The sequence below is a fragment of the Camelus bactrianus genome, chromosome 1, assembly GCF_048773025.1.
Source record: "Camelus bactrianus isolate YW-2024 breed Bactrian camel chromosome 1, ASM4877302v1, whole genome shotgun sequence".
NCBI lineage: Eukaryota > Metazoa > Chordata > Mammalia > Artiodactyla > Camelidae > Camelus > Camelus bactrianus.
The window spans coordinates 45,011,333-45,038,809 of NC_133539.1; the positions used below are offsets into that span (position 1 = coordinate 45,011,333).

A 27,477-nucleotide genomic window follows, 5' to 3' on the forward strand; every position below is an offset into this window, starting at 1 on the left:
TGAATTCATTATTTCTAATAGTTTTTTGGTGGAGTCTTTAGGGTTTTCTATATATAGTATCATGTCATCTGTCAATAGTGCCAGTTTTATTTCTTCTCTTCCAATTTGGATGCCTTTTATTTCTTTTTCTTGCTGTGGCTAGAACTGCCAGTACTATTTTGAATAAAAGTGGTAAGAATGGAAATCTTTGTCTTGTTCTTGATCATACACAAAAAACTTCCAGGTTTTCACTTGGAGTATGATGTTAGCTGTGAGTTTGTCATTTCTTTTTGTTAAAGTGGTGTATTACATTTACGATTTGTGAATATTGAATCGTCCTTGAATCCCTAGAATAAATACCACTTGATCATGCTATGATCCTTCTAACGTATTGTTGAATTTGGTTCGCTAACATTTTGTTGAGAATTTCTGCATCTGTATTCATCAGGGATATTGGGCTGTTATTTATTTATTTTTTTGATAGTGTCTTTGGTTTTGGTATCAGGGTAATGCTGACCTCATAAAATGAGTTTGGAAGTGTTCCCTCCTCTTCAATTTTTTGGAGTAGTTTGAGAAGGGTAGGTATTAATTCCTCTTTAAATGTTTGGTAGACTTCTCCTGTGAAGCCACTTGGTCCTGCCTGGACTTTTTTGGGCATTTTTTGATTACTGATTCAATTTCATTACTAGTACTCAGTCTGCTTAGATTTTCTATTTTTTCTTGATAGTCAGTCTTGGAAGATTGTATGTTTCTAGAAATTTATCCATGTCTTCTACTTTGTTCAGTTTCTTGGCATATCATTGTAGTAGTCTCTTATAATTGTTTGTAGAGTTGACTCCTGGAAAACCCTAGTTTGAACTGTATGAGTCCACTTACATGTGGAAGTTTTTCAGTAGTAAATACTACAGTATTACATGATCCATGGTTGGTTGAATTCCTAGATGAGGAACTATGTATAAGGAGGAACTGTGTATAAGGAGGGCTGACTAAGTTGTACACAGATTTTTGACTGTGTAGTGGGTCAGCACCCCTAACCCCTGCATTGTTCCAGGGTCATTTCTGTGATATCAGTTGTAACTCCTCTTTCATTTCTAATTTTAAAATTTCTGCTTGTTTTTGTAGTTCTTCTCTGTTCTTTTCATCTTGTTTTAGTCTCTTGCTTTGTGGTTTGATAATTTTCTTGAGTGTTACATTTAGGTTTCTTTCTATTTTTTGTGTATCTATGGTAGGTTTTTGGTTACCGTGAGGGTAATAAACATCAGCCTATAGCTAGCTAGCTATTTGTTTCAAGCTGATAGTCACTTAAGTTCAAACACATTCTAAAACTTTTTAAAGCCCTGTCACATTTTATGTTTTTGACATCACATATTACATCTTTTTTATTTTGTGTATGTCCCTTACTAATTGCACTGATTGCTGATTTTATGACTGTCTTTTAATCTTCATACTGTTTAAGTGGTTGATCTACTGCCTTTACTATATATTTGCCTAGACCAGTGAGGTTTTTTTTCTTTTATATATATTTTTTATTTCTAGTTATATCCTTTTCTTTTCCACTTAAAGAAGGCCTTTAGCATTTCTCGTGAGGCTAGTTTAATGGTGATGAACTTTTAATCTTTGGGAAATTCTATCTTTCCTTCAATTCTGAATGATAACCTTGCCAGGTAGAGAATTTTTTATTGTAATTATTTTCTTTTTAGCATTTGAAATATATCATGGCACTCCTGATGTGCAAAGTTTCTGTTGAAAAATCAGCCTTCTGGGGATTCCCTTGTAGTGACTCTTTGTTTTTCTCTTGCTGCCTTAAAATTTTTCTCTTTTCACTGGATTATTGTCTGACACAAAACTTATTCACCGGCAGGGCTTCTGCATGCCTGGTCTAGTGGCATACAACCCAAAGTCTTTGGCTGCTGGGTTATTGTGCCTGGTAGGCAGCCTTTTTGTGTCAAGATCGCGCAAGGTCAGCTGCCTTGACAGGGGTCTGCTTGTCTTGTAAGAGTGTGTATCCTTGCCTTTCCGGTGGTGGGGCTGCTTGTCAGATGATTCACTGCAGATCCTCCTTTTTTATTATTTAAATTTTTCCTTCCAGTTTTATTGAGATATGATTGACATGCAGTACTATATTTTTTTTTGTAAGAGGGGAGGTTTTAAGGTCTTATTACTTTATTTTAATGGCAGTACAGGGGATTGAATGCAGGACCTCGTGCATGCTAGGTATGTGCACTCTATCACTGAGCTATACCCCCCTGCCACCGCAGATCCTTCTTGACTGTTTTGTTTTTACTCTGCTCAAATACTCACAGATGGCAGATCAGTAAGTCCACTGTGTAAGTAGACATTCAGTAGAATAAAATGACAGTTTATTAATCTCTGTAACTGACTCTTTTCTGGAAATAACATTACTTTGAGAGTGGTGGATTCTCCCACCCATTCCTCACTTCTTCCAGGTCAGCCCCTGAATCCATCATCTTCTGTTTATGCATTTTGGGGCTGTGGATGAGAGTTCTGCTACCAGCCTTTTCATGAGTCCTGCAGAGGTGTGCTAGGTAGGTTTTTAGAATATAGAAGCACTTAGTTAGATTCTGTTGTTTTCAGTTTGGGGGCTTTAGCCGCATCCTAGGGAAAGTCCTCTTCAACCTCTGGTTACATTTAGTGTGAAGAGACTAGAGGAACCCACTAGTTATGCTACTTTTCTCTGAATCACAAAGACAAAATTATTTGTTGTGCTTGAACTAGATTTTAAACTTTAAAGAAAAGAAAATGTTTTTCATCTACTTATAAAATAGAGAGCTTCTGAGTATTTAGTCTGTGTGGTAGTCAGTGTGGAGGGAAGCAGCTCTCGAGGAACCAGACCTCAGCCTTCGTGGTCCAGGCAGCTCACCATCTCTGTTCTCTCCCTTCACTGCACTGGACTTTGAGTAGCAAGTGCAGGAGGAGTGCATAATGATATATATGCTTTATGTTAAAAACTCAACTCTGGTATTTGTCAGCAAACTGTGTGTATGTAGCTCATTACCCTTCAGTTTTACATTTTCTCAGTTTAGCCAGGACAGTCTTGTTCCACTGTTGTCTACCTTTTGCTGTGTGAAGTAACAGGATTAATCAACATGCTTCTCTTTGCCATCTACTCTGGGGATCCTGGGAGATGAAATGTGGCTTAAGTTCCCTAAATAGGTCATGTGATAATGAGAGCCGCCATTTATTGAGCATTCAGTGGTACTAGGCATATTCTGAATTCTGTATCAGTGTTCACTCAGCAGGCCCTCTGTCCGTCCTTTACTGTAGGTTTGGTTGCTGCTTTCATTTCATAGATGCGGCAGCTGATGCACAGAGAGGTTAGGACACCTGCCTGAGGTCACATAACTTGGAAGTGGCAGAGGGAGGAATTGATCCTAGGCAGTCTGGCTCCAGAGCCTGCACTCTTAACTGTGGTTACAGTGCCATGGGAATATGTGAGTAGCCCTCTCTTGAACAGACATGCCCCTGTCATAACCTCTTTATGAAGAATTAAGTATTCTCTTTGCCTCTCAAGTTACTAAAAAAAATGAGAAAAATGAACTTTTTTACAAAACAGAAGCAGACTCACAGACATAGAAAACAAACGTATGGTTACCAGGGGGGAAAGGGGGTGGGGAGGGTTCAATTGGTAGTTTGGGATTTGTAGATATTAACTACTATGGATAATATGAACAACCAGGGCCTACTGTGTGGCACAGGGAACTATATTCAATACCTTGTAATGGCCTCTAATGAAAAAGAATATGACAAGGAATACGTACATATATATGTATGTATAACTGAATATGCTACACACCAGAAATTAACACACTATAAACCAACTATACTTAAGTGTAAGAAATTTTTAAAAATTTAAAAACCTCCTAAACAAATTTTAAAATCTTTTTACTTTGTGAATCTGATTTTTTTTTTACTAAAAAATATTTGCTCCCTATCCAACCAGTGAACAAAAACCAAGGCATCTACTCTAATCACATTAGTGAGTAGGCTTCTGTATCTTCTAGACCATGGGTGAAGAAGGCAAAATCAAAGAGATGCCATTCCATGTAGGTAGCTAGTGGCAGAGCTAAAGCCAGAAATTGGGACTGTTTCCATTACTGGCTACTTAATGGTACCTTTTTTTTTTTTTTAAACATTGTTTACTATGTGCTAGGCTCTGTATTTGGAGCTTGGGACACTGACATGTATCAGACATGCTTTTTGTACTCGAGATAAAGAAGTTCAGTCCAGTTGGGGCCATCTGTGGAATGAAGTAATTGCAAAAACCACATGGTAAGCATTAGAATAGTGGTGCCATGTGAGATGTGGAAGATGGCATGCTCAACTCGACGTGTGGGTAAGATAGGAACTGCTGCACAGGGGAAGACTGGAGCTGGATTTTGAAGAATGAGTTGGCCAGGCTGGAAAAAAGGAAGGAATGTTCGGAAGGACTAGCACGTACGTAGACACAGAGCATGCTCGGGCAGCTGCACGCTCAGCAGAAGTGAAGAGGGTCTGGGGTGGGAGGTGAGTACAGAGAGGAACGCAGACAAGGAGTCCCTACCATAGAAAGCCATCAAGGGTTTGGGCTTGAATTTCAGAAACTTCATTCTGTCTTGCACTTCGAGCCATGGAGATCAATTACAGGCTGTTTACAATTCTAGGGGAGTTATGATTTCCTAGACCCAAGAGAAAATGGTAGCAGCAGGAATGAAAAAGAAACAGAAAGAGGTAATTAAGAATACTGCCCAAGGCTCCCTTGAAAATCAAACAAAAGAGGGACATGAAGGAGAGGCATGAAAATTAAGTTTCCCTCAGCTCCTTACCTGATTGTTATTCGATGTGGCAGTTCCTGTTAAGACACACCCTAATTCCTCTGGGCATGTTCATGGTTATTGTCACCTCTGACCTCCAGCAAGTGAGCCCTAATCCTAAGGTTCCCAGGATCTGAGGGTTTGCATGGTCAGTCACCCTCAGGCATGGATACACCCTCCCTAGTCTCTTCTGTGTCCACAGGCCCCACTGCTTCTCGTCTTCACCTCAATAACAGTGTTTTATCCTAGTTGAAAAATGTTACCTCTGGAGTTGTTTCTCAACAAAAACCTTGCTCTTCTTTTACGCTGACAAAGTGCTACTCAGCCTTATCATTTGTCTAACTTTCTGGGAGAAAGATATCACACTCTACTCTACTTTCAGTCCTAGAAGAGGCAAGGTGGTTGTTGAAAGGATCAAATGCTTTAATGCTAAGTTCCTTGCATCTGGTAGGGGACCAATATAGTTCTTAAGCACTTACCATAAGCACATAATGCCAGCACAAGGTGATAAAACTCGTGTACAGCATTTATTGTATTGGATTACATGCTTTTGTGTATCTCCCACTTAACTGTATGTGCTTTGTAGGTGTAATTATTACTACTATGCATGGGATTTTGCATGTACTAATGACACAACATTCTGCTATGGTTCTTGATATAAAAGCAGTTATTAACATGGATTTATCTCCGCTCTCTCCCTACTATGTACTGACCAGTAACAAATGATTAGAAAAATCAAGAGTTTAGAAAACAGATGTTGGTGTTGATTAAGAATTATCAATTATATGGTGTGCTGTCAGAGGACCTTCAGCCTTTCCCAGATACAGAATTTCTCACTCAGAACCTCAATACAACTTTGACTTTCAGTTCTAAGACATGAGAGTAGCTTATCTATGTGAGTATCTTTAAATGATATGGTTTTGCTACTTAATAACTACATCATCTGGAGTGGGTATTTTGTACTGCTTTGGCCAGTTCTTTTTCTTAACACAAAAAAAATACAACATAGAGATGGTCTGAAAGAAATGTTTGCATTCATTTGAAAAATAAAATACCAACTCTGCTTTTGTTAACATTCATTTTATAAAATATCTTAAAAGAACAGATAAAGTACTTGAGTTTACATAATCAGAATTGAAAAAGGATGAATAAAATATAAATTAATTGAACACATAACTATTTTGCCACATTAGACAAGTTTAAAAAAGACATTAAAAAAATAAAATAGTAATTGGGAAGAAAACCCTTCAATCTATTGCTGTCATTTTCTGGAAACTTTTCCTATAAGCACTAAAATTCCAGGTCAACAGGCAGTACCTGTATTGTTGAAAACACTGTAATTTGCTTCCAAATCTGTCAGCTTAAGAGAAAAAAATTTAAATTTTAACCAGGTTAGATGACTCAGTGCAAATTAAAGCTTCAAGTTGAAGATCTGAGGGAGAAAAAAAAAATGTCAAGGAAATACTTCTGGAACTGAAAAAGAAAAAAATTCACATTATGAAGAAATCTTTGCAAGTGTTCTTGTGTGTGAAATATTGAGTTAACGAATCAGCCCTCTGAAGTTGCAATTAGGACTCTATTATTAAGACTATTTCCAATATGGGCAAGAGGACATGGACAGGGAAGGGCTAGGCTAAAGGTCATGTTTGTGAAAAGAAGTTCAAGTTGACCACAGCACTGCTGATTCAGTTCTAGAAAATTTGGCCAGGATATCACAGACACTGAGGGGAGAAAGAGATTATGGAGCCCAGTTTACTGGACTGTCATTGAAGATAAGTATTTCTGCCTTCTACCCCCTGGAATATGCTGGGGGACAGGGGAGAGCAGGTTAATGTTGGCCATGACCTGCTTTGATTAGGGATTATATGGCATACTGGCTTTAAAAATAATCATACCACCAAGTCTTGAAAAATGGGAGGAATGTCAAACTTTTTGGATTACAGTGAAACCAAGTCTGGATCATTTCCAACCATTAATGGCTAGTCACTTTTGTAACTAAAAGTGTATTTTGGTTTAATTATTTCCTCAAAAAAATTTTTTTTAAGTATGATAAGTCACAGGTAATAGGTAGCAATAGGTTTTTCATGACAGTGTTTGATAGAAAGTTTCCCTTTTTCATTCCATACAAGTTTTTGATTCTTTCTTTTTAACGACAAAACTCATGGTTACTATCAATAGATACAGAGAGATTTTGGTGGACGCTAGTAAGTTTTCTTTGCAAAACAGATTTTTTTCCTGTGTTGTCACCAGTCTTTTCTTCTAATTCTCACTGGAAATCTTGACACATTATTTGAAAATTCTTTGAGAACATACTATGTTTTCTAACATTTGCATTTTACATCATTCCCTAATCTATTAAGAATGTTGTAACAATGAAGTGGCAACTTTTGGCTTTTAGACTGTACCTAAGATAAGCAAGTCATAAAAAAGCCAAAAAATACAGTGCTATTCCAACGTGACACCAGAAACTTATAAAACAAGTGAAAAATCATGATGACATAACATGATGTTCATAAAGCAATGGAGAATTAGCCAATGCAGTTTTTTTTTAAATAACCTACTCACAGGGAGAAATCTAAGGCAAATTAAAAATTCTCTTCTAGGGACATTAACCAGCTCAGAATCACCTTAAGAAATGACAACATGAGCACAAACTTTCCAACACCTGTGACTCCGTAAGTACTCATGTCATGAGACCCAACTGTCAAGTAAGGGCATGTGTCAGCTCGCAAAGGAAAGCACTGGCTCCTTACCTGGGTCGACACTGTGACCACCCGAGTCTTGAACAACATTAATTTCCTTTGGATCTGCCACATGCTCGGTCACTTCCTTTCAGATCCGGAAGAGGGGCTCACCATCAGATGCATCTTTTTACACCACACTGTGTGATGTTAATGGAGTGGCAGAAACGTGCACAGACCCACAATTAGTCCACGTTTAGAAAATCTTCTGCGGGTTAAAGCATTTTACTCAGACCTGGTTTCGTCTCATTTCTTCACCAACTTACTAAGGGAGAAAATAAAAGCTAACTGCCTGAAAATTCTGAAGCTTTGGTGGAAACCTTCCAGGCTTTGTCCATCAGTGACTTTGACCACCAAAAGCGCAGATGAAGGATGACAGAATATGATAGCGGAATCAGCTTGTGATGGTTTGTGCTTTAAAAGCACAATGCCTGCAGCGTGGAGCACATCACAGATGCCCAATAAATATTTGTAGATTTATTAAAAGTAATAACAACACGGTTTCTGAAGAACCAACCTCCATTTTGCAAAAAAAGCAAAAAATGATATAAATTTCTTCACCTGACTGGATGGAACAATGTAGAGCAACGAATGAGAGAACCTAAAAATTAAATAGGACCTCTAATTTGATTGCAGAGAGAAAATTAAGAATTTTGCAAAAAAAAAAAAAAAAAAAGCCACAGTAGCATTAGCACTTCACAGCGCATCCAAGATTTGCTGTTTCCGCTGCACCGTGAGCTGGTTCCTAAACTTGCTAGGTGCCAGCTTGTAATCACTCAAACGGGAAATGAACTCTATTCTACTTTGGGAAAAGTATGACCATAGTTTTATCTGAAAATTATTAATGTATTCCTGGGAGATGGCCCTCTTATTTGGCACGCCTCGAAGTAACGCAGGCAGAAATATCAGGGGGCCTCGTTACGTAACGCCAGCACGGCACTGTTGTGTGCATGTGTTTCTCTCCCACCTCTGCAGTAGTTGCTTTCTCACACTGGGTTTTTACAGAGTTGTGACAAACCTGGAATAACAAAGATGAGAGTTTGAAGAGTAAAGGTCACAAAACTGACACTAAAAAGGGAAGCTCTTCTATATCGTATGAAAACCCCTTATAAAAGGCAGTTCATTGACAAAAAATGCTTTATACATTCAGATTTTCCCCATCTCTCAACAGTGATGGTTTCCAAAAAAAGACTCAGTAGTGAAGGCCACACACTTTTTTTTTTTTTGCATTAGTTTGATACATTGAAAATCAGAACCTTTAAAGCATCTTGTAAATGGGAGAAATGGAATTGGACCTGGGGGGTGGGATGGGAAAGATCATAATGAATATGTGACTGAGCTGTTGACGTGGACAGCAAGGGAGTTGGTGGGAAACGTTACAGCAGACCTGACCACTGTACAAAGGGTCCATCAAGAACACAGTACAGGTATCAAAAAAATCCCCAAACAAAACTAAAAAAACACTGCAAGTTTGCCAACTTGTAAACAAGGAAAAGCATTTCACAGATTCAAAGTTCAAGGGAAGTAAACGTCTTTAAATTATTTTTGTCAGTTCAACCCTGATTTAAAAGTATGGCTAGCAAAAATAAAGAAGCTGCAGCTCCTGGCATCCCGAGCAAGAAGCTGTCTTCTGAGAAGGGGCACTTCCGAGCCTCTCTCAAGATGCCACGTGAGGAGGAGACACCTTCACTCTTGGAATTCCACCTCACTTTTCCCCTTTCCTGTCTGGAATAGTCATCGATTGCTTTATGTTTCGTTGCTGACAGTCCTGGCTGCTATAGGTTTAGCCGTGGGGAGACTGGAGGGGGGAAGGCAAATTCTCGGAGGATGCTACGGGCCACTTCGACATTATTCTGGGCTATCTCTAAGGCTCTTTTGACTTCTTCAAAGGCATATCCCTCGCCCATGAGTTTTGCAATTTTTGCATCGACGTTTTCCAAGGCCGCCTCAGGCCCATGGGGTTTTCTGTGGTGAATTTCCGGTGCGGTCTTGCGGGGTCGTGGTTTAGGAGGTCTGGCTGGTGCTTGTGAACCATCTGCGTGGATTTTTAAAGTGAGATAGCATTGAAATAATGAGATAAAAATAGACATCGTAACATTAGTATAACCTCATTATTTTATATCACTATTTAATATGAAGACAGTGTTTTATTGTTTCTACAAATTTTTCCCCATTTTTATGTATTATCATTGGATAGGTTACAGTATCCATTGTGAATGTCAGAAAACTAAGGTAGAATGTGTTGGCAATTTGAGAAATTAACACAAATGTATCCCCAATTCCACATTATTCTTCAAGCTGTATGAGATAAGAGATACAGAAGGAAAAAAATAGAAACACCTGTCTGAAAAGGAAAAGCTTTCACCTTGGCAGTACAGCTGCAATACAGCTCATCCTCTACTGTGGTGGGGCACTTTCTTGAGAAGTTTCTACTAGAGAAACCGTTACAAGCTCGTGGAGAGGATTCCTGGCAGAACATCCTCACCAGGTCCTCCATCCCACCATGTCCAGCAGAACTTCTCTGAGAAACAGGCTCTACAGCATCACTGCCTGTCTGATTTTTCATGTTAGTAATGCTGTAAAGTGAAACCTTACTGATGCTAGGAGGGAAAAATAGAATAGTAGATGCTTCTGATGCTTTGAGTCTCCTGTTAGCCAGTAAGCTGAACAGAAGTAAACTCTGCTTTGCTGAAATGCTTCATCCAGATTCCAATGTAGGAAGCTTAGCTTGAGAAAAGCAAAGCCAGCAGCAACAGCAGTGGTGGAGAACTGGGGTCTGGATCAGTCCCCTGATAACGGCTTCACACAGTTAAACCAAACAACACTGGTGTCCGTGAATGGAGAGTAATTTTACTAGGAGAAAAGAAAATTAATTACAAGCCACCAGGGCATGGGCTAGTAATTTAGGGGCCACTTTTAACATGGATTTTCACCTATCTATATTTGGTACTTAATATCAAAAGCCTCTATTTAAAAAAAAAGTCAGATTTATGCCACAAAACATTTATGGACTTAAGACAAGGTAGACATCAACATTTATTTAATATCTTTCTTCTTAGACTGCTGACAAGTGCGAAATTCAAGGACACAGTTAAATGAGGAAGTGAGGCTAGAACCCAAACGCCTCATGACTCCTGTCCCTCCTGGTCTCTGCTGCCTTGCCAACTTCCCTGATGGCGTCAGGAAATACTGTAAGCTGATTATTTTCAAGTCTATATCATAATAATAACAGTAATTATAATAAATCTATATCATAATTATTTGATACATTATTTCATATTTTTATCATAAGTATGGTATTTTTCTCTGAGAGGGTAAGTGGTAAAAACCATCATTCTGTTTTCAAGTCTAGCAATAACAATGTAACATACACAAAATAAAAGCCTCCAGGATGAAAATATTTAGTTCCACACCAAATTGGATGATAGTCTTATTTTGAATTATTTCTTATTTTTAATTGTTCCTTTCTTACAGAATGATACCGTTTGAAAAAAATACAGCTATAGATAGCTTATTATGCTCATATATAAGAACACATATTAATTTCTGGTTCTTGCTAAAGTCTGTACTGCTTTGTGCATCTGTAACTAAACATCTCAAATTATTATGGTCTACTAAATTGTATTTCTTATTATGCTTTGAGGTTTCATTTATTTTTCTATTAAGTATTTCCATGATGTCATGCAGAGATGGACAATAAATTGTGCTTTGCTTCTAATCACTTCCAAAAAAACTATTAGAAATTCTAGCAAGCTTTCCTTTAATCCATTACCGCAAGATTTATACATTGAAATCTTGGCTGTTCTGGTTTACTCTTAGGTGAGAAAAGTACCTAGAATTAAATACAAGTTTAAATTCCTTGTATCCTAATGGTAATTTTCGAAGAGGTCTTCTTTTTCTTTTTTATTGAAGTACTGTCAATTACAATGTGTCAATTTCTGGTGTACAGCACAATGTCCCCGTCATGAATATACATACATATATTTGTTTTCATATTTTTTTCATTAAAGGTTTTTTTTTTTTACAAGATACTGAACACAGTTCCCTGTGCTATACAGCAGAAACTTTTAAAAATCTATTTTTACATATAGTAGCTAACATTTGTAAATCTCAAACTCCCAAATTTATCCCTTCCCACCCCTTTTCCTTGGTAACCGTAAGATTGTTTACTATGTCTGCAAGTCTGTTTCTGTCCTGTAGATGAGTTCATAGTGCCCTTTCTTCTTTTTTTTTTTTTAGATTCTACTTATGAGTCATATGGCATTTTTCTTTCTCTTTCTGGCTTACTTCATTTAGAATGACGATTTCTGGGTCCATCCATGTTGCTGCAAATGCATTGTTTTATTCTTTTTTAATGACTGAGTAGTATTCCATTGTATAAATATACCACAACTTCTATATCCTGTCATTTGTCAATGAACACTTAGGTGCTTCCATGTCTTGGCTATTGTAAATACTGCTGCTGTGAACACTGGGGTACATGTGTCTTTTTGAGTTAGAGTTCCCTAGGATATATGCCCAGAAGTGGGATTGCTGGATCATATGGTAAGTCTATTTTTAGTCTTTTGAGGAATCTCCATGCTGTTTTCCAATAATGGCTGCACCAAACTACATTCCCACCAGCAGTGTAGGAGGGTTCCCTTTTCTCCAGCATTTATCATTTGAAGTTTTTCTAATACAGCTGTTTTCTTCCTGTCCAAAATACTGAGAAGGGCACGTGATTGTCAAGCGTCTGAAAAGCACAGCTGTGTATACTCCTGAAGTGGGAGGGACAGGGCAGTGGCCAGAGACACAGCTAAGAGTGCAATGGAGTCTATAGATTTAGAACTTTTAAATTTAATGACCATGTATCTTTGATCTTGGTAGATGACACTAAATGATGGCACCTATCATCAGGAAAAAAGAAAACAACCCAAGAAGCCTATCCACTACATGAGGCTGCTAAAATTAATGCTGCTCTAATTAATAGTCAAATGCAATGGAAGTTGCAGATGCTAAATTTTATTTAAGAAAGCTCTTCTTTGCGTGGAAACAAGTAAGTACTAAACATAATTCAGAAAACCTAAGTTAGTAGGGAAAAACAATATACACACACACAACAATTAAATCAAAACTAGCTAGAGTAGTGAAGGTATCTCTGATCCTGGACCTGGCTTTTTTTTTTTTTTTTTTTGCACAAAAAATCTATTTGAAATATCAACTGGAGAAAAGGGTTCAAACCACCTCTGGGAGGAATCATGACAGATTTTGAGAACAGTTTCATTAAAAAAGAAAAAAAGCTTATGTATAAAATTAACTTTTCAAAAAGGTAGATTTTTTTTGCTTTAAATACAAAACTCATATATCCCAACTCATTAGTCCTAGACCTCATTGCCCCAACTCAAAATCTTATGGTAAGATTCTGTTCACAACCCTACATCTGTTCAGAATCCTACAAATGCTCAGAGTTGAACTGTCTCACGCATTAAAGCCTACAAATGCAAGTAACTTGGAAGCAATGTTGCAACTTTTGGCAACCTGTTATGTAAATATATTTCTGTTTACTGCTGAAGATTTATTCAATGTGGAATATTTTACTGTTTTGTTTGACTGTTTTAATTGGATAGTTAGGTCTGCATCAGGTAACTGACCAGCCACAACTTTTCTAGATGAGGATGCAAATGAGGAACGTCACGCGGAGACTTGAGGTTGGTCAGCTGCATCTCAGTTTGGCCATAAGATTTTGAGTGCCTTTGAGCTAAGCAGTTTACTTTTATAATTCTCACTCTCCAAATCTACCTTTATATCTCCATCTTTAGAGGTATTACTCATCCCTTCTTGGCCAGGTAGTATGCGAATTAACATAATACTTGGTATATGGGCTAAGGAGACTTTTACAAAGAAAGGACAATGGATTCACAATAGATGTGGATAGATGCTAGAGAACAGCAATTACTATAAATTTACAGGAATGTCAAGTGTGGAAGAGGGAAAAAACCTGGAATTTGCAGTGAGTGCAGTGAGTGCCTAGTACTATATAAAGCTGTTAAGCAAGGTATTAACAAGCAAGATTTGTTACTACGTTGAACTAACAGTAAAAGCTGTTAAAAAAAAAAAAAAGACAACTTTCTTAATGATCATTAAAACAAATCTCTTAAAACTCACGGACAGTCTTCACTGTCCCCACTTGCTCTTTTTTACAAAGTCTACAAGCAGGAGACACCAGGTCCGTATTCGCTTTAGACTGTGTAGGTGACAGAAAGGAGCAGTGAAAGAGAAGAGGAACTGATCTCACAGCCCCCCAGAGCTGTCGGGCTGCAGTTTGGAGTGCACCGCAGTGGCTGTGCATTTGCCAACTCGGGGGGGATTTCTGTACCTGAATCCATGTCCTTAAAAACGTTGACTGGAAGGACATGTGCTTATTCTGTCCATGCTCATGGTATTTCTGAATTCCCATGAGCAAGGGCAACAACACCTAAATAAGTACCTCTTCCTAGAGCACTAAGGATATGAGAGTTAATGTTGTAAAATATGGAAATAAATACAATATACAGAGTAAAATGCAAAATTTATATAAATTTTTGAGTTGAAACAGACTTTGAAGCAATTTCCTGCATGTGATCATCCACTTTTAGTTAAAGCCCTAGTCTCTGTGGTGTTGAGAGTTAGCTCTCTGGTGGGGAGAAAGATTTGAGAAGCACTGATTGAGAGTAAATCTTGATTCAATTTTCTGAGTGGAGAAAAGTCCTGGATGGCGTGGGTTTAGCCTGTGAAAACAGAACAGTGCCCTGAGTGATTACTCTAGGTCATGCTTCTAAATGAGGGCAGTCTCATCCCCCACAGAGCAAAAACTTGCCACTGAGGGATGAAAAAAGATCTTAGATGCTGAAAGGGTTTGTGGCCCTCCAAAGAGTACATAAAGTATATCTGTGTATTAAATTTTCTTTGTTGCAGTGGGGCAGGAGTGATTAAGGAAGAAAAAAATCTGAACATACACCTGGGCAAACTATGATTAAAAAACAAAACAAAACGAGACACACACTGCTGTATGTCCACACCTACAGGAGCTGATGGGAGTCACTGAAGTGTAAGTACCAGCTGGTTTACAACAAGAGGTCCTTATTACTTCCTTCATTATCTAAACTTTGGTGGGGTTTTTTGGTCCATATTTTGAAACGTGTGTCTAATAAGCAAAAGTCATCTTACTGATAAACACATTGTCCTATTTTCCATTTCTGTTACATTGTCTTATTTAACAGTAACTACATCAAGTTTCTGTATTTCTTGGCAAAAGCGAAGTGGCTTCCTAAGGTCATATGAGAAATGATCACCATCCAGGCTTTGGAAATCTCTAGGACAGTTTTCCAATTCCCAGTATCCTCTTCCATCCCTTTGGCAACACTACTCTATTCCTTTGCTCTTGTCTTTATTTGATGTTATCATTAGGTATCTCCAAACTCAGCTTAGCAATCATTGTTATATCAAACTTTGCTAACAAAAAAAAAATGTGTGCATAGCTTACTGATAAGACAGCACTGACTCGAATCCTACCACAATTATAGGTCCTTAGGTAAGTTACTAAACTTTATCGTCTTATCTCCTTCCAAAAATTTGACATTAATAATACCTATTTCAGATTGGTTGTGAGAAATAGAATTTACTTTATATATATAAATTTACATTTATTTATTTCATATGCACAACTGAAAGTATAATTGTCAATGTTATATATTAAATTTTCTCTATATATCTACATTTAAAATACTTAGCATAACATTTGGCCCCAGAGTAAGTGCTTAACAGACTTTAAAAATGATGATTATTGAAGTTACTTAGTAATTTACTGGTGATACTGGGAATGGATATCTATCAAGCCTATAGATTTTCTCAACTGAGACTTAAAAGAAAAAAATAATATAAATTTAACTGATGAAGGCTTAAAAGAAATTTCAAACATATCATCATGATGACTTTGTTACTTTACTAAAAGTTGGATCAATTAATTCTGGAACTCTTTTAGATAAACTTCAACTGCTGCCATGGCAGATACACTGTCTAATTTTGGAAGGAAGTGTTTTATATATATTTTTTCCCCTTTTCAGTTATATTAGGTAGAATTATTACAGTTTGACTGCACATACACATTATAGTGCATGTAAATACTTATATACAAAGAAGGACATTTACATTTACATGCTGCAAACATCCTTTTTAGAATAAATGTATAAGGAAAATATTTTCAAATCAATGAAATTTTTTGAATTACTTAGAAATATTCTTTTCATAGAAAGCTTATACATAAGTCACTATCAATTACTTAGATCACCATAAAAAATAGGAGAAACTGAATTTTTAAGTTGCAGCATTTAAACCTGACTTCTCCACGATCATCTTAAAAAGGCCTTAATAAAAACGCAACTACAAAATAAGTGCTATTTAGTGTCCCAAGGCACACAGCATCCTGTCTCAAGTTTCTGATGGAAAGACCTAATCTAGAAGGCAGGAAGAGTCTGTCTCCTGGTGTGAAGTAAACTGGTGAACAGCTTGGTAGCCTTGTGAAGCGGCAGGTGAGCAAATATCTTGCTGGAAAAAAGTATCTTATTTTCTGTGATTTGACAGTGTGTGCAGAGAGAGTTCAGGGAGCAGGTTGAAATATTTAATGTTACAGTGAGCGGGGGCCCTCAGAATAATAATCAGGACTATTTTATCACTCAGGTAAAAGCCAGTTCAGGCTTCTAGTAAACGCCGATTTGGGGATGTTTCAACAGGGTTTGTGACTCAAGGTTCTTCCTTGAAATAGCTAGAGTAATGCTAACTTGGAATTCCTACCAGTTGAAATCATATATGTGAATGATGTTCCCCTGGGCTCTACAACACCCTTGTGCTCCTGTAAAGAAGATGAGAAGATACAGAGCATTTGGGCCAAAAACCCTTCTCATAACTTGAGTATATGCTTCTGTTAATTCAGAGTTGGTGGAAGTGAGTATGTTATTTTAAATCAGTCATAGCACTCTTCTCAAAATTGTATTTTGACATTATTTCCTTAAGGGATTTGCCTCTTTCTCATATATATATATATATACAGTTAGATATTGTCTCTCCTCCTTTACCTTCACATTTTTTTCATCAGTCTGGAGGTCTACCCTTTCGACTGGAACTACAGTGTCTCATTGGCTACTCATGGATGTATCTGAAATACTGGAATGATTGGAAATAAGCTGGTAAGACAGCATGGACCACCATCTAAAAAGGTTAGTAAAATTTTCTATGCTTTTTGGAGTTATATTCAAGTATGAAAACTCACAACACTACAGAGGGATTTCTGCTCCTCCCATGCATGTCCTCAAGTACCTATACTGTATTGATAATTCTCGCAGTAGCTCACTAATGATCTTGACTCAGAAGTTACAGACTGGATTAAATGTGTGACCCGAGGTTTGAGCTTAAAAACAAATCTTGAAATAGGACAAAAATCTACACAGGGAAAAAACTTCTGATGTTCATAATCTGAGACAATACTATTTATTGTTCAAAATAACAAAGTGTATGTTCAGCATAACACAAGTGTCAGCTACCCTTCCTTCATCCACTTGTCCTCCACACTCTTCTGCACACGTGTGGATAAATACTTCAGCAGAGGAGATGGACAATCAAGAGAATGAGTGAGAGGTGCTATGAGGAAACATAAAGCCAAAGAAGGGGCTAGAAAGTGACTGTGAAAAGTAGGGACTGTTTTAGAAACAGTCATCAAGGAAGGCCTCCCAAAGAGGCACAGCGTTTCTATGAGAATGACTAGTTTGGTGCTAATATTAACTCTAAAGATGGAGAAAGAAGAGGATGCAGCATTTTAGTGGACAGAGACATCTCTCTCCCATTTCTCCCGTCTGATAAGGCAAAACGAAAGTTAGAGAACGAATAGATTTGGAATCACAGAATGTGCTTTTTACTGACTGGTCAAAGATAATATTAAGGCTTAATATTTTCTTTTCAGTGAGGTTATTGTGTAGATATTCTTCTCATAGTACAAGCCTTACAAGCAAAATGCAAAGGTGATAGAAATACTTTCTTAGGCTGGCAGTGCTCATTAAATTATATAATGAATAAAAAGATGCTGCAAAAAGCACTATACAAATGTAAGGTATTATTATTCTTAGGCAACTCACCTGAAGATGAAGGAAGCTGATCATAGTCCTGTGATGTTCTGTTGGATTTGACATTTTCACCTGGTAATCTCCTAGCAGGAGGCAAAGGAACTTGGCCACTTGCGGGATCAAAAAAGGGATCTTAAAAATAAAGGTAATTTTCAGATTAAAACTATTATCTCTGCCAACTGGCTAAAGAGAAAAAAATTTAGAAAATGAATTTCATGACTGGGAGTAACCATTTGTTTTCTACCTTGTTCATCATTTGCTCCAATATGCTTTTCCCATTTAATCCTAAATCCTACACACTCATTTTGTATTTTTCAGACCTCTTATTTGATTGTAAAATTGTTGATGAAAACTGCTTTTAATTTTTACTTTCTGTACCAGTCTCTCCTGTATAATGAAAAGCAGCTGCTGTAAAGTCAAAGAAAAAAAATGGGTTTTGAATTCTGCTTGTAAGAGTATTACATCAGGTAATCTCTCTAAGCATTAGGCAGACATAATCTGCAAAATGGACCTGACATTTGGGATTTGTGAGGATTAAATACATTCATGTACATGAAGCCTCCTGCACATAAAATGTGCCTTTTAAAATACTACTACTTTGGGCATCCTATGCAAAAGACTGTCGCTTATTGGCTCAATGAATAGTAAATTCAGTTGTTAAAAATTATGCTATTATTAACATTAAAGTTTGTATATATAGTAAAATGATTTTTTTTTGTTGCTACCTTGACAGGGGGGATCTGAAATAGTGAAAAATAATTTCACTACTTCTTAATTATATATATTAACTGTAGCTAACAGCAGAAAAAGAGATTTTTATCAGTGCTACTATATTAGGACCATAAACCTAACTAATGGGTTGAAAATTAGTATGTGAGTTTAAGTCCATAGAACTGATTACTTTTTTGAGTAGATGAACATTACCTCCGCATCTTTGGTGTACTGATAATTTATCTGCCACCACTTCCATCTCAGGCTCCTTTGTTTCCTTCTCTCAATTCTTTTATTCTTTCTTTTGTATCTGCCAGTATCTCCAAAGGTATTGGAAGTTTTCTTGAGAGCAGGGTCCTTACCTTACTCACACAAATCAAGTACCAAGCACGCTGCTTATTCAATAGGCAGCACTTTATAAATACTTTTAACTACCGAAAAAAAAAAACCCAGACCAATTCAGATTTTTCAGAAATTCAAAACCAGTGACATTTCTATTGCAAACATCTAAGGCTAAAATTTTAACTATTAAAGAAGATCTGATAATATTTCATTGTTTTAACTTCTATTTGCATTTGATGTTAAAAATATGTAAGAATTTGATTATTTAAGAAAGAACTACATGCCTATTTATACTAAATTTTGACTAGGTAATGTAAGGCAAAAGTTGAAATCATTATTTTCTTCCTCTGTTTGAGTACAATAATTATCTCCAGCTTTGCTGGAAACTTTTTTTTTTAACCCTAAGCAAGGCTACTTAATTTGCTTTCATTAATTTTGAGATTAAAATGAGTCTTAGATGTTGAGCTTTCAATAACTGAAAAGTCAATGGTTCAACCTCATTAATTTTGCTGGAACATTTTAGGAAGGAATCAGAAGAGAAATCAAATTCCATGCAACAAATGTTAATCTTTTGATTTGGAAGACCAGCCACAGGTACCAAAGTGGTAAATTTCTAAATTTATGCAGAAATCACCCTAAGATTCAGATTTAAATATTCAATAAAATCTACTTTCAGTTCTTGTACATTCTAAAACATCACTGACATAATATTAGGTCAGAAAAGAGACTGTCTTTTACAATACATGTACTATTAAAAATTTCCTTAGAGGTAATTTATAGATTTGTCAGATATGCTATTTCTAATCATCTTATTTAAGACTAAAGATTAGAATCGGATACACTGCAGGACCATAAATAGACCACAAGATATACAGTGGTATGATGTTGCTCCATTAATCTACTGCACTTAAAAGGTCAGTAGGTACAATAAAAATGTTACCAGAAGTAGCAAAATACTTAGTTCTGAATCACTAGGATGTTCTGTCTTGTTTTATGCTAAGTTTGCTACTTACTGGTCGAGTATAAGGTAAACTGGGCTTCTGTAGCAAGTTGTAAAGTTGGAAGCATTCCTGCTTCAATGGAAAAAGAGATCGTATATAATACAGTTATACAGAGTACAGTAATTACTGTCTCCTTACAAAGAAAATTTGAAAAGCAGTAAAATTTTTAAAATAAATTCTTCAAACAGTAATTAAAATCCACACTTAGGATTAAAGCATGCAAATTGAAAATACCATAGCAAATGTTTGAGAAGTGAATGATTAAACTCAGTGGGATTAATCTATTCTAAAAAGCAAAGTACTACTGCCAGTGATTTACAGTATGGTAATGCTAAATTGAAAAATTTTAATACTTGTTTTAAGAGGTTATTAAAAACTAAGGAAAGACTGGGAGGAAAAGGTTTGCTAACCATGAAAGTGGGAAAATATGCATCCATCAAAATTATGCTGTGTAGGAAGGAAACCTGTAAGTGGTTATCTTTAGGAGGAGGCATTAAGGAATTTTTTTCTTAATTCTTTTAGTATCTGAAACACTTTAAGATTTTTACTTCTTTTAGTATCTGAAACACTTTAAGATTTTTACTCAGTGTATAGGAAAAGAGGCAAATATAGTTGAACATTTAAAACAGTGCCATAAAACCCACCAGAAAGATTTGTCAGTTATTCTGAAATTTTAAAAGAATCACAATGTTAGGTCTAATTGCTAGAAGAGGGGTTGAAGAGCTATTTAGGTGAAACAAAGTTCCTCTCTCTCTGCTGCCCCCACTATACTGCACATTCATAAAACTCCTAGTGATCTGGCCACTGATTAAGTCTTCCATTTAGAGAACTCACTACCCTTACTACTTACTGTTCTGAGATAGAAGAATTCTTAATAATTTAGGAAGCTTCTTATGAAGAATGGAACCTGTTCTCATGTCTAGCTTCTGAGGAGACATGGAAGAAATCTTCTTTCACAAATACTGTAATTGAAGGCAACTCTCATATGTACTCAAGACCTTCTCTTGGTTAAACGTAAGTTCCTTCCATCTACCGCAGTTTTACGTGGTGTGGTTTTAATTCCCTTTACCAGCCTGGCTGCACTCCTCCAGGGATACCCTAGCCCCAGGTTTCTCAAACGTGAGCTATGAGAATCACCCCCAAAAGCTTGTGAAAACAGATTGTTGGGTCCTACTCCCAGAGTTTCTGACTTAGTAAGTCCTGGGTAGGTCTTAAGTATTGGCATTTTTAATAAGTTTCTAGGTGATGCTGATGCTCCTGCCCTCAAGACCACAATTTGAGAACCACGGCTCTACCCCGACAGTCCTTCAGCACCTGAACACGGTGGTCTCCATGCTGGCTGAGCCCTGGGGAGGCCCTCACCTCACGCCGTCTCTGATTTGAACTCTGAGTGCAACCCTCAAACAGTACGAGTGCCCTCGGTAACCACGTCGTGTGGGTACTTCATAAAGATCGTAGTCAACAAAACCCCAAGTCCCTCCCAATAACTGTTGCTGATGATCCCCGTTTTCTCTGTATTTTCCTTATGCCATTGCATTTCTGGATCCTGGTGGAAAACTTTCATTTATCTCTACTAAGTCGAGTTGGCTAACTTTTAGAGGTGAATTGCAACTTTAAGATTGGATAAGGATTTCAAAAGAGATTGCAGGCTAGAAACACAGTGAAGGAGAGGTTCCAAGTTTTGTGCATTGCACAAAGGCGTGCAGTAATGGGAATGAGCCGACTTCAGTACAGCCTTGGCTCCATTCCTGGAGCACTGGCCCGGGCACAAAGTGGAGGGAGGGGTGACTATTTCTACCCACCAGCACAAAAGAAATGCCTTTTTGTAATTCGGACCAAAGCACGTATGTGCTAGCAGTAGCCTTGGGTTTGGAGACAGGAAAGTGTAAAGCCTTTTTTTTTTTTTTTTTTTGAGGACTCCAGGTTTTGTTAAGATCTGACTGGCCTGTCCGGATTAGATGGCTCACAGACAGCAGTGGGTATTACTGTTTTGCCAAAGGAAATCTTGCATGAAAACCTAGAACAGGAAACAGTTCAAAGCAGCATCAGAGCTGTGCCCCTGCTTCACGTCCCTCCCTTGATCATACAGGAGTCCTGAGGCTCCCTTGTAGAAACACAAGGCCCTGCAGTTTGCACAGCACCACTGCAGAGCAGTCACCGGGCTGTAAGGCTGGACCTGACTCAGGGTGCAGGGCGCCGAATGCTGGGAAAAAGAGGCAGGTTTGATGAGGTAATTAATACAACACCGTGAGGCTATCCAACCTGTGTCTCTAATTAGGGATAATGATTTCCTCAAGGAAACCGAAGCTCAGCAATGCCAGAAAAGCTTTGTCATTACACTGGACTAAAACTTTACAGACTGAACTACAGTGAAAACAAGAGCAGTAAAGGGCCCACACCATCCACTTAGACCTCGTGCGGTCCCACAACTACTGGGTTAAAGTTTTGCTATTTACAGAGTATGCTTTCCTGAAGCTTAATTCAGGGTGAAGAACTGCTTTTGAGAATCTTCTATTAGACAGTATAATGTATTAAATCCTTTGTGAAGTGATACTGTCCAGTGCTTATTTATAAGCTGAAAGAAGCCTCCATGTCCTATGATATTGTGTTAAGAATTAAAATACTTCTTTTGAAAAAAGACGAGATCTAATAATACATGTGGCTTAAAACTGAATAAAAACTGTCTCAGTGGGCCTCATAAAGGATCTGGCAACAGACTAGAAGTTTGTCCTGTTAATGAGACTGGGAAGGGGGAAAAAGGTTGCCATTTTTTTCTCAGAGGTATTTATTATCAAAGGATATCAATGTTATTTGAAAAGAAATTAGAATATGTTCCACGTATAAAAGGAGGTATGTCAACAGGTTCAAATGACCCTGCTCTGGTCCCGTGTGACCCTCACACCACGGGTTACAGAAAGCTGCTGCTGAACCTCCCTGGCAGCCGAGCACACCTGCATGTGAAATAAAAGTTTGTACAACTTCCATTCTAATGAAAGGGGGCATTTTCATTTTGAAGCAATTTTTTGGGAAGATTTTTACATAAAGTACAATGAACAATAAAATTATGATAAAGAACTGAAATATTTCACAATTAATTCTCTTGATAAAAACAGGCAAAAATGTGTATTTGTATAAAATGTTCTCTTCTCACTCCTTGGACAGCTTAAATTTAAAAGAAGGTGCTTTCATTTAATTGGGTGTAAATGACATATAAGAGGTGATAGGTACCTTATAGGAATCTAGTCAGAAACTATCCAGAAGTTGTTTTGGGAAAGGTTACGTTAACTAAAATTTAGAGATTCTTATTTTTAATGTTAAAGTCCATATATAAAAACAAACGTTTAGGGTGAGGGTATAACTCAGTGGTAGAGTGCATGCTTAGCATGAAGGAGGTCCTGGGTTCACTCCCCAGTACCTCTATTTAAATAAACCAACCAACCAACCTAATTACTTCCCCCCATGCCAAAAACAAAGGCTTAAATAAGTGTAAGTGAAAATGATAGTGTTTACATGCAGCTATATGAATACGAGCCTAAGTTATTCATGCTTTCTGCTTGCATCAGAAGGGTTAGGAACCCTGCTCGTTGATTGGGAGCACTGATTTAAAATTAAGGTGCTCCATGAGGACAGGGAGGCATCTCACAGAGCAGGTGACACAGAGGACAATTCAACTGATACTTAGTGGCAAAAAATTAAACTCAAAATTATTTCTTGAAAATAAACTACTTTTAGAAACTGAAGCTATGTATCCCTAGTTATACGTCTATAATTTATGTGTCATAGCCACAAACTGCCTCTATTTCTAAATTACCACAACAAATGGAAAAAAAAAAGCACTTGAGAAAAATGAGTTAGAAGTGAATGACAATGGTTATAAGAGTCCCAAGATTTCGGAAAGGGTTGAGCCAAGATGGCAGAGCAGAGAGGCTCATAGTTTGCCCTCTCCCATAAATAGACCAAGAATTACATCTACAAACCCACTGAATCACACAGAACACCTAGGAACTCCAGCGGAGTGTCTCGCTTTGAAAAGTACAGGAGGATTCTCACAAAATCTGATAAACAACAAGTTCATACTGTATAGCACAGGGAACTATATTCAATATCTTGTAGTAACTTACGGTGAAAAAGAACATGAAAACATATGTATGTTCCTTTACGACCAAAACATTATGCTGTACCCTAGAAATTGACACATTGTAAACTGACTATACTTTGATCAAAAAAAAAAAAAAGTATATAAAAAGATTCCCAAGATTTCAATGACGCATACAGGTGGCCAAAGGACAACGTAAAGGAATTGTTAACAAAAAAAGAACATCTTTTAACCAAATCAAAATAAGGAGGCAAACGTTTCAGAGTATAGATCACAGTATCATCAACAGAACTGATTAGAACAGTTAATATCAGCAGATTCAACATAGTTGAATTTTTTTTCCCTGGTAATTCTGACTAGTGAAATGGATGGTTTATTATAGCTCTTTAATTTCTACTCCTATCTTGAGTGTTAAAAAAGCTATGTATTAATTTTTCCTCGAATACTAATAATTTTAGCAGATACAGTGACACATTAAAAATACAAACAGTAAAATAAAATGCAGATATTTCAGAAAAGCTATCTATTAATGTTACAACAATGTAATTTACCAAAATATGTTTCTGAATAAAATTATGATTCTAAAGCCTATCCAGGAAAACTTTTAAACATATTACTAGAAAGAAACAATTGCACTCAGATTCAGGAGACAGTCTAAATTTGTCCCCATCACTGTCAGCCCAGTGACAGAGCCATTCTGGTTCTCAGGGATGCCTTCTGTAGCACACGGGTGCTATTTGGACCAGATGATCTCAACAGCACCATTTCTAAATTCTGTGATTCCTTATTGATTTGCCATTTCTGTAATCCTGGCATTAAAGCAAACAATTGACAGGCAAACCCACCCAACTGCTCTTTTCCCCACCCTGGAATTTTTCTGCTAGGGAGCTAGAAACCAATGAATTACTCCTGCTTATTTGACAGTAGGATCTTAGAAATATTTTTGCTTCAAGTGAAAAATTTTGCTTGGCTTTTGCCGCCTACCTGATGGAAGGAGGAAAAGGTCCTGTCCTGAGGATGGTCGGCTACTGGAGCCTGGAGGTTTTGAATGTTCGATGAGACTGTGCCTGGCGGGAGGTGGGGGAGGTGGAAGGGATGGGGGAAGGGCATCAAAAGCATCTTCACCTGCATTTAAAGAAGGGTCAGTATCAACAGCAGAACTTCATTAATCAAAACACAGTATCAGGCAACAGTAATGACTGATTTTCTCTTGCTGCATATAAAGGACTTCACCTGCAGTGCTTAGCTGGGACTTGACTGACTTTAACAATGGGAGCTAATTATTTTGTGAGAGGGTTTGCAGGGAACCACAGACACACAAACACATATGTGCAGGCAGATTTTATCTCACAGGCCTTTCTATTAAAAAGCAACATTGCACGTTATGAAACAGCTTATTATTAACTTGTAACCTGTGTAGTATAAAGACAATGGATGTGACCAGTCAGAATGGCCATCATTCAGAAGTCCACAAATGACAAATGCTGGAGAGGCTGTGGAGAAAAGGGAACCCTCCCGACACTGCTGGTGGGAATGCAGTTTGGTGCAGCCACTATGGAAAACAGTTTGGAGATTCCTCAAAAGACTAGAAATAGACTTACCGTATGACCCAGGAATCCCGCTCCTGGGCATATATCCAGAAGGAACCCTACTTCAAAAAGACACCTGCACCCCAATATTCATAGCAGCACTATTTACAATAGCCAAGACATGGAAACAGCCTAAATGTCCATCAACAGATGACTGGATAAAGAAGGTGTAGTATATTTATACAATGGAATACTATACAGCCATAAAAACCAACAACATAACACCATTTGCAGCAACATGGCTGTTCCTGGAGAATGTCATTCTAAGTGAAGTAAGCCAGAAAGAAAGAAAAATACCATATGAGATCACTATTCCACTCATACTTTTCCCTTGATTCTCTAAAAAATAAAATAAAATTGCACTGGATTTATTTTTGTAAGCAATCGCAAATACTTTGTGAATGTAACAGGGTATAAACACATACCTATTCCAGTAATAAAAATTCACATGTATTTAAATATACTGACTTAAAATATCAGGGTATATTTAAATAAAAGTTTTACCATTCATCCAGCTTGCCTTGCAAAAATATTCAAAACATTTTCTTTGATAATTATAAACACTTTTCTAACATAAATTATATGAAAGCATAGGGGAGACAGGGGGCTTTGTTATCATTACAGCCTTCAGCTATTGCTACATTATCATATTCATTCAAATCTTTTATCTAAATCCTGCTAAATGTCAGGCACCATGCTAGTCACATGGGTAATGTGAAGATCAAAATCTTAAGGCCTTGACCCAAGGAGCTTAGATTCCACAAGGAGAGCTAAGAAAAGTTTATAAATGATTCACAGATGGAAGTCCCACACGCCCCAGAGAGATGGAGATGCATTTTACGGGGGAAGAGGAATGTAGAAAGTGGCATTTCAGTAAGGTGTTACCAAGAACAGGAAGGCCTGGGACACTGGGGACTCAAAAGCATTTGTTCATCAAATGTAAGGATGGGGTCTTCTAGGCAGAGTGAAGAGGATAAATTAAAACATGAGATGTACACAAAAAGCCAAAGGAAGGGTGAGTTAAACAGGTGGGAACATTTATCTGCATTGTCCAATATGGTAGTCACCATCCACATACAGATATTTAGTCTGAATTTAAATAAACTAAGATTCAGCTCTTCAGTTGTACATAGAGATCCTTTATGTCGCCACCTACAGTTCTACTGGACAGTGCTGGTCTCAGCCATGAAGACGGGGGTAACGGGTCAAAACCAGCACACAGGGAGAAGCAGAAGGAGAAACAGACTGCAGCTAAAGGAGGAAGTTCAAGGCTCTCTTAATCCAGGCAGGTAAGAATACAGTGCTGAACTACAGAGCTGGGTACAAGACGTTCAGCCGTGTAACTAGGAACGCGAATTGATGGTGTTTATTGGAAAAAAAATGGAAGGGTTCATTTCTAGCAGCCTGATGATCAATTCAGATAAGCTTATAAATGAACTTTCATCATTGTTTTCTGTTATGATGACTCATTATTGTGAAGCCTTAACTTGTGTGGAGGTTGTAATTGTCTTCCTCTAAAAACAGGCTGAGAAGCTTTCTACCTAGAATTAATGAAATAAACAGACATCGGGACCAGCCAGCTTTAACATACATACACATCTGTGTGTACCTCCATGTGTGTACGCACACATATATTAATATACTTCTTTGTAGTAAAATTTGAAACAAAGAAATTGAGATTCTTTGGATGTGTTCTAGTTGCAGTGATGGTAAGGCAGAATTTATTCTCAGCTCTCTACAATAAAATATATAATTTTCCATAATGTAATTAGCTAAGTGGAACTGGGTCATTTTCTGCTGAAAGGAAAAGTAAGTACACATTCATTAAGAATTGTACTTAAAGAAAATCTCAGATGAGTACCTCAAATCCATTAGAACACAAGAGCCTGGGGGGATGAACAATGCTTTCATAGGTTTTTTTTTCAAAATGCATTTAGTACGTGAAGAGACAACCTGCTGAAATCTGGACTGATGCCAGCTATTTACACCACTGTTTCAATCATCTAAACAGAATAAATGGCCACATGAACTTGAGAGCCACCATCACCCAGGGAAGCCACTGTTCAGACAAATTTAT

The 27,477-nt window shown here is 37.4% G+C and overlaps 1 protein-coding gene across 8 annotated transcripts in view; it reads right to left on the minus strand.

The window, feature by feature from the left end:
* Positions 1–5,800: 5,800 nt before the first annotated feature.
* Positions 5,801–27,477, minus strand: part of CBLB (Cbl proto-oncogene B) — a 259,796-nt gene continuing 238,119 nt past the window's right edge. For 7 of the 8 annotated variants that reach the window (XM_074362754.1, XM_074362784.1, XM_074362775.1 and 4 more), the window contains 3 exons: positions 24,796–24,936; positions 17,674–17,793; positions 5,801–9,566 (listed from right to left, as the gene is read on the minus strand). In XM_074362754.1, the coding sequence (XP_074218855.1) occupies positions 9,307–9,566; positions 17,674–17,793; positions 24,796–24,936 (521 nt within the window). In that variant the 3' untranslated portion in view covers positions 5,801–9,306. The remainder of the gene's footprint in view (positions 9,567–17,673; positions 17,794–24,795; positions 24,937–27,477) is intronic. The other variant, XR_012506666.1, reaches the window with a different exon arrangement.